The following is a 12,751-nucleotide window of genomic DNA, read 5'->3' on the forward strand; positions in this document are numbered from 1 at the left end:
TGGAGGGGGTAGGGGTCCTTGGAGGGGGTAGGGGTCCTTGGAGGGGGGCAGGGGTCATTGGAGGGGGCAGGGGTCATTGGAGGTGGTAGGGGTCTTTGGAGGAAGTAGGGGTCATGGGAGGGACTAGGGGTCATTGGGAGGAAGTAGGGGTCATTGGGAGCCACAGAAGAAACAGCTCCATGAGCTGCTGTTCTGATGACCCAGTGACACAGCCCGAATATGGTTTGAATTTTTGTTAACATTTATTTATTTATTTTTTGAGAGAGAGAGACAGAGCATGAGTGGGGGAGGGGCAGAGTGAAGAAGACACAGAATCCAAAGCAGGCTCCAGGTTCTGAGCTGTCAGCACAGAGCCCGATGTGGGGCTCGAACCCACGGACCGTGAGATCATGACCTGAGCCGAAGTCGGAAACCCAACTGACTGAGCCACCCAGGGGCCCTGATTGTGCTTTGAAAATGACACATTTTAAGGGATTTGTATGCCCCTGATTGCAAGCCCCTGATTGCAACTTTTGGGTGGGAGGGGAGCTTTTTCTCCCATGCTGCTGTTGCTTTTCTCACTGGCCCATACCTGGTGTGACCCATGGCTTCTAGACTGTATCTTGAGCACACATCTGATGTCAAGAACGTGGCCTGGCAGCTGCAGCACAGATCGTGTGTGTGGGTGTTTCCTGGGGAATCAGAGTCATTAATCGCCTCCGGAATCGCTTTTGTTCCAGCCTTTATTTTTTCAAGTTCTAGGACCGGGGTCTCCACTGAAGTCATTCGAGGGTTGAATCATCATCAGATAGTACCCAGTATCAGCCGTTCTAGGATAAGTGAGCAATATATCCGCCCTTCCTTTAGCTGTGAAGGGCTTTCATTCCCAGATACATGTCCTATTTTATGACATGTGGGTCCACATCTTCTCACAGCAAGAACAGGACCCTGTACCTTGAACTAGGGGATACTTACTGGATGGGAAAAATCTATCATTAAACTTGTTTTTTTAATGTTTACTCTTGAGAGAGAAAGAGAGAGAGACAGACAAAGCATGATTGGGGGAGGGGCAGAGAGACAGGGAGACCCAGAATCCGAAGCAGGCTCCAGGCTCCGAGCTGTCAGGGCAGAACCCCATTCGGGACTCGGACTCATGACCTGTGAGATCATGACCTGAGCTGAAGTCAGATGCTTAACCGACTGAGCCACTCAGGCGCCCCTATATGTATCATTATTTTAAAATAGCATCCCCCCTTCCAAGGTTATGGAAAACAAACCAACTCGACATTGAATTAAAGCATTCAGAACAGATACATACATCAAGAGCTCAAATTGTTCTTTGTTTTCACCACCAAAGACCAACCATTCATCCGTCTTCAGAGACTTTCCCTTTTAGTTTTTTTCTACGCGTATACGAGTGTAAATACCCACACGCATTTGTATGAACTTGGCATTGAGCGTCACATGAGGCTTTCTAAACTCTTCCCCCTGTTGAACCATATGGATGGTGGAAATTTTCTCATGTTAGTAAAGTGTGATTTTTATGATTTTAATGCATGCGTGGTGTTTTGTTGAAAAAATATACCATTATTTGATTAAATATTCTTGGATACTGCACATTCTTCATTTCTCACTACTAAAAGTCAGTCTGTGAGCATCTGTCTTTGTTAGGCTGGCTTTAATGACATGCGTATTATTGCTGAGTTTTGTTTTCTGACCTGTCTCCCTCCTTATCCTTGCCTTTGACCCGTGGAAATCAGCCTTCGGGGCAAGTGGACAGGTTCTCCATTCTCCAGAAACCTCCCTAAACTCTTCTAATGCAGCCGTTCTCGCCCTGGGGCCATTTTGCCCCCAAGGGGACATTCGAAAAAGTTGGGAGACATTTTGGTCGTCCCAAGTCAGGGTTGACCTCCTCTCCTAGGTAGAGGCCAAGACGCCTCCTCGCGAAGAATAACCCACTCCAAATGTTAATTGTGCCGGGGCCAGCAGCTTAGTTCTCATGCACCCAGATATCCTGTCTGGTTATTTGGAAATACCCACCCGGTCACCTGAGGCGAGGGAATGTCACCTCCGCTGTGACACATCTTGGTTTGGTGACTGTTGGCAGTTACGGGCTCACTCACCTCGCTCATCAGCCCTCCCGACGCGTGCGAGCTCTTGGATGGCACTTGGCAGGGACTTGCAGGCAAAGTCCTTCCCTGGCGTGCATCTCTGCCTTCTGGGGGTTTCCTTGGGGGCTCGTGCGCTCGCGTCTCTGAAAGGAAGGCTGCCGTCGCCCGCCTTAGTTCTGTCGCGTGCAGATGTTCCACTGCCCTCCCCCGGCCCGTCCCACGCGGAACGATGGAGGCTGATCGGTGCCGTAGATCAGACCCTTGTCATTGTTTGCATAGAAGAGGCCTTTGAACAGGGGCCAGGATGAGACCACAGTGGAAAAAGATGAGGCCCCAAAACAATGGCGCGCAACTGGCGGCTCTCCGTAAACGTACGGCGTGATCTCGCCATCGTATGGGAGCGAGGTAACCTTGTGATGAACCGAGTGGGAGGAAGTGAGTAACGGGAGGAGACAGTCGGTGCAGTGTTTGAGTTGGACGAGCCGTCTGCGCCCTCCAGAGCGCCCTTCGCAGTAGAGGAAACTGGGGAGGGGACGCGATTTCCTACGGCTCTGTTGTCAGGCACCGTTCGGGTTGAGGCAAGAGGGAAAAAAGCCCCGGGATGCTTCCGTGCCCAGACCCCACGGCTCTCTCTGGCCCGAGTCCCAAGCGGGCGTGGGTGTGTGGGATCCGTCAGAGGTGAAGCATGGGCTGCTGCTGGCTTTAGAGACGCAGGTGCCTGTTCGTGGCCGGCGGGCGCTTTTGTGAGCAAGCATGTAGTTCTCAAAGATGATCAGCGGTGAGAGGGCCCTGGAAAGCTGTTCTGAAGAAGGAGACGTGTACCTCTAATTTGGCCCTGGGTATTTATTTCGTGTTTAGTTAACCCGTTTACAGGCATGCTTTCGGGGCTTTCCCGGGGGAGCAAAATTGAGGCCTGAGGTGGTAATGGCCATGCTCTGTTCCCTCACCCCTCTCTTCCGCCCCCAGGCCCCCCACCCCCGTGGTGGGAGTTCCCGAGGAAGGAGTCACAGAGTAAGAACCAGGGCTGAGAGCCATTGTTCCTTGAAGCCAGGACTCCTCAGCCTCCGTGCTGTTGACACTGGGGCCAGATGGTTCTTGGTTGTGGCTGTCCTGTGCACCCTAGGACTCTCAGCAGCATCCTTGGCCTCTGTCCGCTGGATGCCAGGAGTAGTCACCCCCTCGTCGTGACAACCAAAAAGGTCTCCAGATACTGCCCCATGCAAAATCCCCTCCATTGAGAACCACTGGGCGAGGCCTCGGTCCCCACACACAGTGCGGTTGAGGGACGCACAGAGTTACCGTCACCCAGCGGGCTGATCACGCTGAGTGGGCGTTTTCTGTGTGTCTGGCCCTTGGCTGCGTGCTCTGTGTAGGGGACTTCGTTTAAGCCCCAACAGCCTGCGTGGTAAGAGTTGTTCCTGTTTGACAGATGAGAGAACTGAGGCTTAGAGAAAAGAAGCAGCGTGTCCCGAGTGCACACAGCTGAAAGCTGTTGTTGGGTCTAAGCCTTCGACGCCTGGGCCGTGGTGTTATCTCCCCCCCCCCCCGAAAAGCTGGTCAGTGTGAACAAAAATCTGGGTCATTTGATGGCCTGCAAGTCCTCAAGTAGACACGGGTTTGGAATGATCGGGATTAGCAGTTCTCAGTGAAGGCAGTTTGCTCCCCAGGGGACATTTGTTTATGTCTGGAGACATTTGGGCTGTCCCCATGGGGGTGTGGCCGACCTCTAGCGGGGTCGGGCCAGGGACGCTGTAGAAGGTCCTGGAATGCACAGGCCAGCCCCCACGGCAAGGAATTCCCCAGCCCATATGTGAACAATGCCAAAACTGAGAACCCCGCTCTGGGATAAGTACCTTACTTCCCCATCTTTTTGGGTAGACCGCAGTTGGGTGATCCTGGCAGTCCTATGTGTAAATTAAAGATGATTTTACGGGGGCGCCTGGGTGGCTCAGTCGGTTAAGCATCTGACTTCGGCTCAGGTCATGATCTCGCGGTTCGTGAGTTCGAGTCCTGCGTCGGGCTCTGTGCTGATGTCTCGGAGCCCGGAGCCTGCTTCGGATTCTGTGTCTCCCTCTCTCTCTGCCCCTCCCCCGCTCACGCTCTGTCTCTGTCTCTCAAAACTGAATAAACATTTAAAAAAAAAAAGATGATCTTACAGCGTGCGAGTCTGTTTCTGCTGAGATAGTAAGAACTTTAAAAACAAACGTCTTAAATCCTTTTGATCTCTCTTTCCTCATTTAATGCTTTTCCAAACGCTTTGGGTTTTCTTCTATTTTCTGTGGCCTTTGCCCCCAAGTGAGCGCCGCGCCCCCCTCCGCCCCCTTCTGGCTTTTTATCTTTGGCCAAGTGACAAAACATCGGCGTCTGCCGAGTTTGTACGCCGTCTGTCATGGGAAGTGGGCACTGGAGCAGAAAGCGGGTGTTCCTCTTGGGTATTCATTCCACCCCCCCCCCCCCCCCAGGACGAGTCAACGGGAGAGATCACGTTTTACATGAAGGGAGCGGATGTTGTCATGGCTGGGATCGTGCAGTACAATGACTGGCTGGAGGAAGAGGTACGTGGGGTGTGGGGAGCGAGCGCCGCAGAGGCATGTCTTGGAGGCCTCGCGTGGCGTGGTAACATGGGTCTCTGTGCTCGTTGTCTGTGGCTGTGTAACACCTCACCCCCAAACGTAGCAGCTTAGAACGACGCAGTTTTATTTCTCATGGATTCTGTGGGCCAGGCATCTGTCCACAGCTTGGCCGGCCGTTCTTTGCAGGGTCTCTCAAGCAGTTGCTTGGGACTGGGGTCTCATCTGAAGGTTCGAGCGGGGCAAGGCCCACGTCCAGGCTCAAGAGTCCGCCCCTCACTGGTTTTTGGCTGCAGGCAGGTAGCGGGAGGGTGGGGATCTTTGAGGGTCCGCGTCACGGGCTGCCCGTCTTGATTGGTGATGTGGAGAATTGGCCACAGCAAGGAGAGAAGAAACTCTTGGGTTTGTCGGGTCACTTTTCTTTTGTCTCTCAGCTCCAGGTCGGGAGGCGGAGGGGGGAGGCACAGTTTCCATTCAGTAATGTTATATTTTCAGGTAGAGGGTTTGCAAACTCAAAGGAGGGGCTGGGCAGGTAAGTCAGATAAAACAGGCCGGGGGGGAGTCTTTCCAACAGGGTCGCACTTTGTGTGTTAAGCCTATCGGAATATCCTTCACCTGACAGCTGTTTTCTGGGAATACGTAGAAGCAGCCGCTTTTCATCCATCATTGGCTGTGGTCTTTTGGGAGAGCATGCATGGTTGTGTCAGAGGTTTGGTTTTTTTCCCAACAAGCCAGACATCCAGGTTTGTCTGTGAAGTCTTAAGTGTTGACTTAGCTTTTGAAACACGTACTGCGCCCGTCAGAGAAAACCTATGCGTAGTTCCATGGTTGGCCTGCAGGCTGCCATGTTGCAATCCCCCTTTAGAAGGTCTGCTTCAGGGAAGGTTGCTTTAGGGGAAAGCGACGTTTGGATTGGCCGGTTTGTCTCTGCCCCTGGTAGGGGCCTGTCCACGTTAGCGTCCAGCCTTCCTCCACGAGAGTCAGGGGCTCGGAGGCAAGGCCCTGAGTGTGGCTCTCCACCGACTACGGTCTGCTTTTCAGTGTGGAAACATGGCCCGAGAAGGACTGCGGGTTCTCGTGGTGGCGAAGAAGTCTCTAGCAGAGGAGCAATATCAAGACTTTGAGGTAAGTGGTCCTGTGATCTTTCCATTATTTTTTGCAGTTTCCGTACCTCTTCCCCTCTCTGGCTCTATCTCCTCTTCGTCTGCCCCTCGCTCAGTCTGCTCTAGCCGTGCCGATGTCCTTTCTGAGCACCCCAGGCTCACTTCTGCCCCAGGGCCTTTGCACTTGCTGTTCTCTCTGCCCGGAACTCCCTTCCTGGACAGACCTCCGTGGCCTGCTCCCTTGCTTCCTTTGGGTCTCTGCTCAAATGCCGCCTCCTCTGAGAAGTCTTCCCGGACTCCCCATCTAAGGCAGCCCCACCTCACCACTCGCCGTCCACCACCCCGCTTAACTTTCTTCACTGCACTAATCACCATCTAGAATGGACTCGTTTATATGTTTACATCTAACATTCTTCTTAATACCTCCTTTCGGGAATAGAATCTTTTCTAGAGCAGAGGCGGTCAGTCGGGTTTGCTGTTACATCCTAACATTTAGGGTGGTCACTGGCACATGGTTCACCCTCTGGAAAATTTGAAATGAATCACCCCCTTGGAGCCCTCAGTTTTTGGAGTTGTAAAAAGAGTTTAACTAGATCGTTGACTTTCACGGCGTAAATATGCCTGGTTTATCGTCCTCTTGTCCCGCGGATTGCATGTTCCTTGAGGGGAAGGGCCCTTGTATCCCCAGGCCTGGCACAAAGCCAAGTGCATGCGTGTGCGTAGGACCGAAAGGGAGAGACAGGTGTTTGGGGACAGGCTTCTGGGGTCCTTGTCATGCTTCACCCAGAGAAGCTGTGCTTGATGGTGTCTCTTCCATGTGCTTGAGTTCTTTGTAAAGTTTTCTTTAGCAAGAGTTCCGGCCCTGATAAATTCTACTGTCTTTTCATGTTTAAAGGCATGTGTTCGAATCAGCTCCTTAGGGGATGTTTGATTTTCTTCCATGTCTTTACCACCCCTGGAAAGTGGCTAAACAGAAGGGTTGGGTCCGTGGTCTTTGGAGGTGGGACTTCGTCTTCAGAACACCCAGTGATCAGGGATTCTTGGTCACGAAGTGCACGTTGTGTGTGGGAGATCTTGAGGGTACCAGTCCTTGTGACGACCCAGCGAGGTGGGGGCTGTTACTGCTGCTTCCTGGGTGAAAACAGCCAAGGCTCAGATAAGTTGAGCAACTTCCTGGAAGTTGCACAGCCAGGTAAGTGTAGAGGAGAGGGTGGAGTCAGGGCCCGTCCGAGGTCTGGGCCGATCAACTTGCAAGGAGGCTGAGAGCCTCGCTTCATCCGTTTGAGGTCCAGCCGCGCGCTGGGGTCCCCCCCCTTGGTGGCCTACTCCTGACGCCGGTCGGCCCTGCCCCCTCCCCACCGCCAGCAGTGACCGTGTGTCCCCTGCCACGTCCCAGGCCCGCTACGTCCAGGCCAAGCTGAGCGTGCACGACCGCTCCCTCAAAGTGGCCACGGTGATCGAGAGCCTGGAGATGGAAATGGGGTTGCTCTGTCTCACGGGGGTGGAGGACCAGCTGCAGGCGGACGTGAGGCCCACCCTGGAGACGCTGAGGAACGCGGGCATCAAGGTAGGGAGCACCTGCCCGGGACCCGGCCGCTGAAACGGCCGCCGCCTTGTGGGAGCGAGCTTCAGAATCATCCTGCCGCGGGTGTAGAGACGAGGAGGGGAGGGGGGCGGGGGGAGCGAGGGAGGAACGAGGAGCGGAGTGCATGGGCAGCGACCCAGAGCCCTGTCTCACCTGGACCGCTGCGTCCCTCCCGCTCCTCCAGCCCTGCCCCGAAGGCCACCCCGGGCCCCCCGAAGGGCCAGGCTGTGTCCAGATGCTCGGGGTGTTCAGTACCTTCTCGCTGAGTGACCGGACGGCCAGCCGTCTGCTGCTGTTCTGGGTGAATGAGTGACCGCCCGCACCTCAAACTGCCCTATTTATTACGCTGTTTGGGGTCCAAAGGAGAAAGGAAAAAAAAACCAACCCGACAGTCCGGTAGTTTCATCCGGAGAGGCCAGTAGAGGGCGTCGGAGGAGCAGGCTACACCTCAGAGGACCCCAGCCGAGCAGCCTGACTGGCTGGAAGCTCCTGGAAACGTGTCATGTTTGCCCAGAAGCAGCTCTCCCTTGCGTCCCCCGCCAGTACGTGGCACAGGCTCCTGTGAGCGGGGCCACAGTAGGGGCCGAGCTCCGGCCACATGAGCGGGGAGGGCGCACCTTTCACCGTGAACCGGGTTCTGTCACGTGTCCTTGGCCCCCAGACCTGGTCCCTGGCGAGGGAGTTGTCAGCCACGTCCCCGTTTTGGAAGAGCCGTCCGAAGTCAGAAGGGCTGGTGCTTAACTTTGTCACTGGCAACTTCTGAGGCCGCTTCTCTCCGGGTCGTGGAATATTCTGGTTCCTGCTTCTGGCTTCATCCTCAGCCACTCCTCCCCGAGGCCGCTGTCTCCAGAAGGCGGGGTGTTTTGTTCCCACTGTGGACTGGACTTCCCTTCCTGCTTTCCCTGGTCAGACGGGAGGGGGAAGGGAGCGCAGGGGCGAGGCGTCCAGGGACTCTGTAGGTGGTGTCTAGCGGAAAGCTCTTTCACGGGCCGGAACGTGTCGGAACTTGGACAGTGGCTACTTCAGCCCCTTCCCAGATGCAGCAGCCGGGGCCAGGCGAGGCAGGAAGGTCCTAGGGCTCAGGTCTGGGCACTTACCCACACGTGCCCCCCTGTCGTCCCCACGTGGGACATCAGTCATGTGGTGCACCAATGACTTTCCATGGGTTTCTAGAACTTGAGCCTCCCAGCTCCGTCCCCGGTGTTTGCTTTCATACAGCAGACCCTGAAAACTGGCACCAAGCTGGGGTCGCTTAAAAGGATATTATCTTTATGGACAGATGGGACGTTGAGAGGAGGGGCTGACAGCCACCAGGGGCCGGGCCAGGGGCAAGGGCCCCCAGAAGGGCCCGCCCGTCTCACTGCCTGGGTCCGAATCTGATTTCTCCACCGACTGCCTCGGCGATCCTTGGCAAGTGGCTTCTTGGCACTCCGTGTCCTGCCTTATAAAGTTACTGTGAAGGCCACGTGTGCTAAACGTGGACAGTGTTTGATGGGTACCTAGCACGGTGAATGCTCGGGAAACCGTTGCTCTTTTCTTTCCTGTACCTCCCCACTGCCAGCATGCGCTTTGTCCAGTGACCCTGGGAGAACAGACGGCTGATGTGTGGACTTAGCAGAGCAGGAAGCGTATTCCGCTTACACTTGGAAGCCCTGGATTCTGGGCCTGGTCGGGACCGGAACTAGCTGTGTGGCTTTGGGGCAAGCCGCTCCCCTCTCTGGGCTCACGGCGGCAAAATGCAGAATGACGTCTTAGGAGGTGTGGAGGAGCCTGGCGCATTGACCGTTGGCTTAACCGACCGCGTAGAAAGACCGGATGCGACGTGACAAATCAGTGTTTCCTGTAGGACCCGGAAGTGACCCCTCACCCACACCGCCTTCCGCTTCTTTGAGATTAGTTATTGCCTTAAGAGAGATTTCTGGAATCTCTCTTAAGGGGGATTATGAGGTCAGAGGCCAAGCTTCGTGGTGTCTGTCGAAGCACATGGGCAAATGCTTCTCTGCAAGTATCGTACCGGCCTTTGCTGCCACCAGCAGTGGTCGCTTGGGGGTCCTCGAGCCCCCCAAGTGGGGTATCCCCGTGGTTTGTGCTGGGGACACGGGGAGCCTCGAGGTAAATGGAATGAATCAAGTTCAGCTCGGTGTTCTTGGGGACCAGGGCTGACACGGGCTCCGGGCTGGCCTTGACCACTTACAAAGAGGAGGCCCCCTTGTGCTGCGATTCCAGGTTTGGATGCTGACGGGGGACAAGCTGGAGACAGCCACATGCACAGCCAAGAATGCACATCTGGTGACCAGAAACCAAGACATCCACGTTTTCCGGCTGGTACGGTGCTCTCTGTGTTGGGGCCTCGTGGGGGTGATGCTGCAGTTTTGCCCTGTGACCTCATGACCTTGAGTGGGTCCCTAAAGTATAGAGGGGAAAACTTACGGCACTGGTTTGGGTGGGATTACTGAATGACCCAGGTGGGGCTACAGGATTCCTTCTGGGGGTGGCTCAGCAGCACCTCGTTACTGCTGTGTTCTTAACCTGGTGGGGGTCATGGTCCCTTTGAGAAGCTGTCAAAAAGCACAGTCAGGACGAAGGATGCAGACGAGCCCACACATGTGAAATTGTACACACGAGTCCAGATTCCACTGAAGCCTTGAAGGCCGAGTCCTTGGATGAGAAAAAAATTCCGGATCACAGACATTGGGCTGTCTGCCCTCCTGAAGGAAAACCTTTAGGAGCCTTTAGAAGGAGGTATATTGGGTGGGCAAGCGAGAAATTTCCTGCCCTGGTGGCAAGCTCCTGACCTCAACAGGGCAGGCCTGAGGAGGTGCCCTAAGGCCAGGAGCCAAGACTGGCCTGACCGGGTGGGGAGGTGAGTGCCACTCTGTAGGCGGGATACAGCAGTCCTGCTCCTGAGGTCGGAGCCCCCATACCCAGTGAGTGGAGAGGCTCCGCGTGTGGTGGGAATGTCCCCTTGCCCCGCCTTTGGTCCCTGCCACGCAGAGCCTTCAGGAGACGCAGCCATTCTGGCAACGGCGCAGACAGCATCGTGTGGAGGCACATATGGTCAGTCTCCATTATACGCGGACTCCATATTTGCAAATTCACCTACTTACTAAAACTTATTGGTAACCCCAAAACCAGCGCTCAGGGTGCTTTCAGAGTCCTCTGTGGGCATGTGCAGAGCAGCAAGAAATTGTGGTTGCCAAATGTGTGCATCATTCCCAGCTGAGGTCAAACAAGGCGATCCCCTGCCTTCTCCGCTCTCGTGCTACACAGAAGCCCGGTTCCCGGTCTACTTAGTGCCGCCTTTTTTTTTTTTTTTTTTTTTTTTTTTTGCATTTTTGTGTTAGTGATTTCATTGTTTAAGATGCCCCCCTCCCCATCACAGTGCTGGAGTGCCATCTAGCATTGCTGAGCTTGGGAAGGCTATGATGTGCCTTGTGGAGAAAGTACGTCTGTTGGATCACCTTCCTTTGGGCACGAGTTATAGTGCTGTTGGTTGTGAATTCAGTGTTAATGAATCAAAAAAAAAAAAAAAGTCTGTTTTAAAAGATGTCTTTCAACGGAAACACATGTGAAACAAGGTTATGTGTTGATTGACAAAAATGCTGTGGCCAGAAGCTCACAGGAACCTGGCCCCGTATTCCCCCTACAGGAGCAACGAACAGATAGTTACTTGTTAAGTCGGTGTTCACAGTGACTTCATAGAGTGTAGCTACTGGAAATAACAAGGACAGACCGTATGTTCTTTATATTCTGTATTCTATGCATTCTGTATAGTTAGGGGTTACAGGTGCCAGCCCGTGTGACCGTCTGCTTTTGTAAATAAAGTTTTATTGGCACACAGATGTGCCCATTTGTTTTCACCTATTGCCTCTGGCCGCTTTGATGCCACGGCAGCAGAGTTGAGTAGTTTTGACGAACACGGTAGGGTCCACAGAGCCTGTTTGACATCTGGTCTAGTACAGAAAAGTTGGCCACCCTGCCAGATGCCTGGCTGCTGACGCCTGCCCCACGGCCCCCTGGGTGTGTGGCTTTAGAGGGGCTCACACAGCTCGCCATGCATTCGTTTCCTTGCGTGTAGAGTCCAGCCGTGGCCATCCGCACCTTGTAGGGTTGCTGGGCGAGGTCAGTGGGGACGATCCACGAAAAGTGCTTAGCGCGGTGCCTGGCACTCAATGAAAGTACAGTCATTTTTAGCTCCTGTTTTTATGCTGTGGGTCACAGCCGTCCTGGGGGAAATGCAAGGTGATCGTTGGTGCACAGGCCCTCCCGATTCCCACAGAATCATAACAGACAGGATTGAATTTGGCTCTGGGTCTGCCGGCAGGGGAGGGGCAGGGGTCCGTGGCTGGGGTGGCCATTGTCTCCGGACCGGCTTCAGGAAGCCGCTGTTTGTTGTTCTTCCGTCTCCGGAGAGCGGGGCCCCCTCCACGCCTGTGTTCCCTTCTAGGTGACCAACCGGAGTGAGGCCCACCTCGAGCTGAACGCTTTCCGCAGGAAGCATGACTGCGCCCTGGTCATCTCGGGGGACTCCCTGGAGGTGGGTGCGGGGCCCCCGCCGGCCGGGCTCTCCCGGGGAGCGCGCGCCCCTCCCTGCTTTGCTGGGGCCGCGGCCTTGGTTGACACCCCCCGCCCCCCCGCCCTGCCGCCTTCCCCTCCCAGATTTGCCTCAAGTACTACGAGTACGAGTTCATGGAGCTGGCCTGCCAGTGCCCGGCTGTCGTCTGCTGCCGCTGCACCCCCACCCAGAAGGCCCAGATCGTGCGCCTGCTCCAGGAACGCACGGGGAAGCTCACCTGTGCGGTCGGTAGGTGCCGCCCCCGCCCCCCACCGGCCCCGTCCCGCCGGCACGTGGATTCGCTTTGTAAGGGTAACGGGGACCCTGCTGCAACTCACATTCCCCGGGCCGTGTCGCTCGGGTCGTGATCCTTTCCCCCAGCCGACGTGGGCTCCGGAATTCATATGATTATGATGATTATTTTTTTTTAGTATTTCCCTCTGGGTTAGAGTCGATAAGCGTGTTCTAGGGCTTTCCTCCATGGCTTGCTCCTCCTTTGCTAGTGATGCAGGAGGCAGCACAGCCGAGGGCTGGAGGCCGCACAGCCGAGGAGGGGACCCGGGTTCCCAGTCCGAGCTGGTTTTACTCGCTGGGCGCCCGTCCGAGCCTCGGTCTGCCCGTTGGTCGGATGGGGTAATAAGCACTCATCCAGCGGGGAGGGTGGAAAGGGGTGGATTCAGAGAGCGCTCACGACAGGGCACGGTGTGCGTTGAGCAAGTGCAGCGTGGGTCACTGCTGCCGATGTGATGTGGGGCCCGCGCGCCCCACAGGCAGGGGTGTGGTGGTCGTAGACAGCGGTGAGGCGTGGACACGCCCCCCCCCCCCCCCCCCCCCCCCCCCCCCCCCCC

At 55.4% G+C, this 12,751-nt stretch overlaps 1 protein-coding gene across 2 annotated transcripts in view; it reads left to right on the top strand.

Moving 5' to 3' along the window:
• ATP9A (ATPase phospholipid transporting 9A (putative)) overlaps positions 1-12,751 on the top strand; it is a 110,535-nt gene that overhangs the window by 84,168 nt on the left and 13,616 nt on the right. For both annotated transcript variants that reach the window (XM_049649855.1, XM_049649856.1), the window contains 6 exons: positions 4,553-4,645; positions 5,702-5,785; positions 7,160-7,330; positions 9,575-9,673; positions 11,796-11,885; positions 12,008-12,152. In XM_049649855.1, the coding sequence (XP_049505812.1) occupies positions 4,553-4,645; positions 5,702-5,785; positions 7,160-7,330; positions 9,575-9,673; positions 11,796-11,885; positions 12,008-12,152 (682 nt within the window). The remainder of the gene's footprint in view (positions 1-4,552; positions 4,646-5,701; positions 5,786-7,159; positions 7,331-9,574; positions 9,674-11,795; positions 11,886-12,007; positions 12,153-12,751) is intronic.

This window comes from Panthera uncia, assembly GCF_023721935.1.
Source record: "Panthera uncia isolate 11264 chromosome A3 unlocalized genomic scaffold, Puncia_PCG_1.0 HiC_scaffold_11, whole genome shotgun sequence".
Taxonomy (NCBI): Eukaryota; Metazoa; Chordata; class Mammalia; order Carnivora; family Felidae; genus Panthera; species Panthera uncia.